This window comes from Dipteris shenzhenensis, chromosome 15 (assembly GCF_047967505.1).
Source record: "Dipteris shenzhenensis isolate YYH24624 ecotype China chromosome 15, Dip_SZ_1.0, whole genome shotgun sequence".
Lineage (NCBI taxonomy): Eukaryota > Viridiplantae > Streptophyta > Polypodiopsida > Gleicheniales > Dipteridaceae > Dipteris > Dipteris shenzhenensis.
In genome coordinates, this window is record NC_141610.1 from 35817318 (window position 1) to 35821469 (window position 4152).

Genomic DNA, 4152 nt, shown 5'->3' on the forward strand with positions numbered 1-4152 from the left:
TGGGAGCCCTTTGAAATCGGGAAGTACAACGAGTTACACACTCTCTACCTTAGCCACCTGGTGCATTAACTCCTTACCTGAGCATACAAAGTCTCAAATTTTGGTAAGGGGCAGTGCTATCGACCACGTCCAATGACCCCTTGTTAGATTATCCTAAGGAAGAAATCCCGCATGGGGCCCCTGGGGCAGGGAGAGTGTTGCGCGTCCAAACTGGGCGGGTGGGACTGGGGTAGTAAGCCATGTGGCCTCAAAGTCCGTATTACTTTTTAGGAGGCAGCGAGCCAAAAGAATTATTGAAAAGAAGAGGAAAGGGGGGGCAATGATGTAAAAGAAAAGCAATAATTTATAAAGGGGTATTAAAAATTATTAAAAAAGGCATGTACACGTGGGGGCTACGGTCCGTGAATACGGAAGGGGCGGGACCGTAGGCTGAGGTGGCAAGGGTAAAGAGAGGATGACGTGGAGGAAGGATGGGGATGACGTGGACTAGTGGACAGCTGGCATGCTTCTTCTTCATATGATTCGTCTTCTTCTTCTTCTTCTTCTTCTTGGTTTTGTGTTTTGCCTGATTTTTGCTGCTGCTCCTGCTGGCTATGGCGTCTCACAAAGCTTCGAATTCTTCTTCCAGGTCTGTTTTCCTCCTCCTTATAGCTTTTCCTCCTTCGTATCGCTTTCTCCCTCACCTATCCTTCCCTTCCCCCTGTCGCAACAACGTTACCTAAACGTGGAAGGGCGTACCAACCTTTTCTACACCGCAAGATGAGGGAGGAGGTAGATGGAGTTTCGGGAGAGACGAAGCGATAGGAAGGAAGAGTCTGCTTCTTCTCCCCGGTCGCAACCTCCTTTTGCCTCCGCTTTTCCCACGCAGCATTCGATTCCTTACCTCACCAGACGATTTTTCCCAGGCGGCGGAGACACCCCAGAAGTATGTGTGACTAGTCCTTGTCTGGGCGAGGAAGCGCGCCCTGTCGCAATTCGTTCCTTCATGGAAAAGCAGGCGGCCACGGTTCCTCGGAGAAGAAGACGCAAGCTGATCTGCAGAGCTCAACAGCAGGCTAAGCGTCTGTGCAGCAAACTACGCCGAAATAGTTGCGGCTCCGTTTCCTCGCCCCTCACAAAAGAAGCTGTATCTGCTGAATCTCCAAATTCAAGCTGCTGCTGTCGGTTTGGTTGCCTGGTCAAGCGTCTGCTCGGCATCTCTAATGTAGTTTCTGAGCCCGACAGTAAACTGCAAGAGGCTTCAGAAAGTTCTGTGAGTTCGAACAAGCCTATTAAAAGGTTACGATCCTTAAAGCGAGTTACTTCATGGTCGCAATATGTTGAGAGGAGTGGAGGAGAGCAAGCAGTTGAGACGGCCAGAGAATGGATGATCGATCTGTCTCAACTCTTTCTCGGTCAGAAGTTTGCATCTGGAACTCATAGCAGACTCTACCATGGGTTCTATAAGCAGAAAGCGGTTGCTGTAAAAGTGATTAGGCCGCCTACAGAGGATGAAGCCCTGGCATCTCGCCTTGATGCGCTATTTTCCCATGAAGTCGCATTGTTGTCGCGTCTTCAGCATCGCAACATTGTCGAAGTAAGCTTTCGCTTCTCGTCTGGCATAAACATGTCGGCATGAACGCCGTGTATTTGCCCCCGTGGTTATTATGGGTTGTTTACACTGGAATCCGATTTTGGTTGCAGTTTGTTGCTGCATGCAAGAAGCCACCCGTTCTCTGTGTTGTGACAGAGTATTTGCCCGGAGGGTCGTTAAAGGCTTTTTTACATAGAAGGGAGCCACATTCCCTTTCCTTAGAACTCGTGGCTGGGATAGCGCTTGATGTGGCGAGAGGTATGGAGTACCTTCATTCGCAAGGCGTAATTCACAGGGATTTAAAATCAGATAATCTTATCATGACAGATAACCTGCACATTAAGGTGGCAGACTTTGGGGTGTCATGTTTGGAATCCCATAAAGACAGGATGAAAGGTTATATGGGAACTTATCGTTGGATGGCTCCAGAAATGATTAAAGAGAAACCTTGTTCTAGAAAAGTTGATGTTTATAGTTTTGGCATCGTTCTTTGGGAGCTGTTAACTGGCCTGACCCCGTTTGAAGGAATGACTGCAGTTCAAGTTGCGTTCGCAGTTTCCCAAAAGGTAATTTCTATTTAGTCTCGTCTACCTATGTTCTAAGACAGGTATTTTTTGAAGCTTTAAAGATGCGAAGTCCCGAAACTTGTTGGCTGAGGATGATAGTTTAATAGGGGGATAAAGTGTAGAGATAGTATGGTTAACGCCTGTACACTATGGCTGTTTGGAATCCTCCCGTGACCCATCTTGCTTGGTTATTGAGAAAGTAAGTTTCCCCACTAGGCACAAGAATGGTTAGGGAAAACTTTGTTGATGTTGATTGGACTACCTGATTCGTGTTAATTGTCTTGATGTCGATGTAGAATGCCAGACCAGCTGTACCATCTGATTGCCCCACAGAATTACAGACGCTGATGCAACAGTGCTGGTCCACTAATCCAGCGAAGAGGCCAGAATTCAGTCAGATAGTAAAAATCTTGGAGGAGTTTGAAACCTCGCTGATGAAAGTGCACTGAACAAGTCATTCCTGTATGCCTCATTCTTTTCAGGTCCCATACACACCCGATTCAAATTTAAATTTACATAGTAGACATTCTTCTGTTGCTGACATTCATGACTTTATTCTATTTGGTCCTCCACTAGACATGTATCCAACGTGGTCACATGATGTCTAGATGAGGTTGGCTCTGCAAGGTACATAGCTACTCGTAATTTTGGTAAATAGAAGCCTTTGTTAAAGATGAATGCTGAGGTTAATTACTCTGATAGCCATTCCTTTTAGCTGCGCTGCATTCTTCTCATTCCATAATCCAGAGGCTGAGAGAGCAGTCTATGTTCTGCCAATGAAATTTAGATCCCTTGGTAGAGTTACCAATGTGCATTGGAGGAGCATGGCTTTGTGTGCTCTTTAGAAGTCCATATTAAAACGTCACATTATTTTTTATTGCTGCTTTGTATGTCATTTCAAAAACTTACCTTCTAATGTTTTTATCATACCCTTGTCCTTTGTTTTTTTCCGTTGGTAAAGTTATAGGCGGTTAGTTGTTTATGTTTGTATGGGTTTCACAGTTTTATGTTGTTTAATTTCTTTTATTGGATGCAAAGGTTCTTGTAATGGGGATGAGTTTTTTTTAATGTGTTTTTTTTGGCTCCAAAGTCATGGATTGGCATTTATGTTATTGTGAATTTCGATAGCTATTCCCATTGTAATTAAAAGCTATGTCTTCTTCTCAAGTTGGTGAGGTATACTCTGCCTTTGCATCTTTGCTTATTTTAAATATGTAATTTCTTTCATTGAATGCAAAGTTTCTTGTAGTAGGGATCAAGTTTTTTTGAATGTGTTTTCTGGGCTCCAAATGGAATTTATGTTACCCCGAATTTTGATACTGATACCCTGTCATTACAGAGCTATTAGTGTAATTGAAAGCTATGTTTTCTTGTCAACTTGGTGAGGTATTGAATTATATTAAATATGTTATAAGATGGTCTGCTCTGTAAACGGTCATCTTAGACAATGGCTGAATCATGTGCAGGAAAAATCCTAACCACATTATTGGAGTGTCTGTTAGAGAACAACAATGCGTGTGGAAGCTAACCCAAAATGTGTCCTAAAATCTTGACCTCCTTGCTGCTCTGAAATGCAGCCAATGGTGAGGCACAAGCCGCACCCCCCTCTTCCTCCGTTGATCCGTCTTCCTTGCTGCTCTATGGCAGCCAATGATGAAGACACCTTGAACTCTTTGTCTGCTGCACTCAGCCTCTTTCTTTGCTGCTCCAAATCTCCTTGGATGAAGGCTCAAATCTGGCTGAAGTCCTGCTTCAATCTGCTCACTGAATGGATGATAAATGAGCCAAAGAGGACCCCCCAAATCAACTGATCCAAACTGGTTGAACCCTCGGGGTCCAACCTGGTTGGCTGGATCTGACTAGCCTTTGCTTGGACTACGTGGCCATGTGGCACACAGTCACTGGCCTAGGCCATGTACCAGCTGCCTACCAGCTCCATCAGTTCCACCTGCTCTGCTCCAGCCCTTACTGCATCAGACACAGCTCTGTAAAACCACACGTACAGGTTCTTAC

At 44.9% G+C, this 4152-nt stretch overlaps 1 protein-coding gene across 1 annotated transcript; it reads left to right on the plus strand.

Moving 5' to 3' along the window:
- Positions 1 to 537: 537 nt before the first annotated feature.
- LOC147893739 (serine/threonine/tyrosine-protein kinase HT1-like) lies at positions 538 to 2999 on the plus strand. Its single transcript, XM_087386205.1, has 4 exons — positions 538 to 628; positions 906 to 1576; positions 1684 to 2139; positions 2436 to 2999. The coding sequence occupies exons 2-4, from the start codon at positions 986 to 988 to the stop codon at positions 2586 to 2588; spliced, it is 1200 nt and encodes a 399-aa protein (XP_087242331.1). The 5' UTR covers positions 538 to 628; positions 906 to 985; the 3' UTR covers positions 2589 to 2999.
- The last annotated feature ends 1153 nt before the right edge of the window (positions 3000 to 4152 follow it).

Excerpts from the sequence above, each read along its gene's own strand:
- LOC147893739 (XM_087386205.1), top strand. The coding sequence starts at position 986 with ATGGAAAAGCAGGCGGCCACGGTTCCTCGGAGAAGAAGACGCAAGCTG. Across the intron at positions 1,577-1,683 it reads AGCATCGCAACATTGTCGAA|TTTGTTGCTGCATGCAAGAA; the intron begins GTAAGCTTTCGC and ends TTTTGGTTGCAG. Across the intron at positions 2,140-2,435 it reads CGTTCGCAGTTTCCCAAAAG|AATGCCAGACCAGCTGTACC; the intron begins GTAATTTCTATT and ends ATGTCGATGTAG.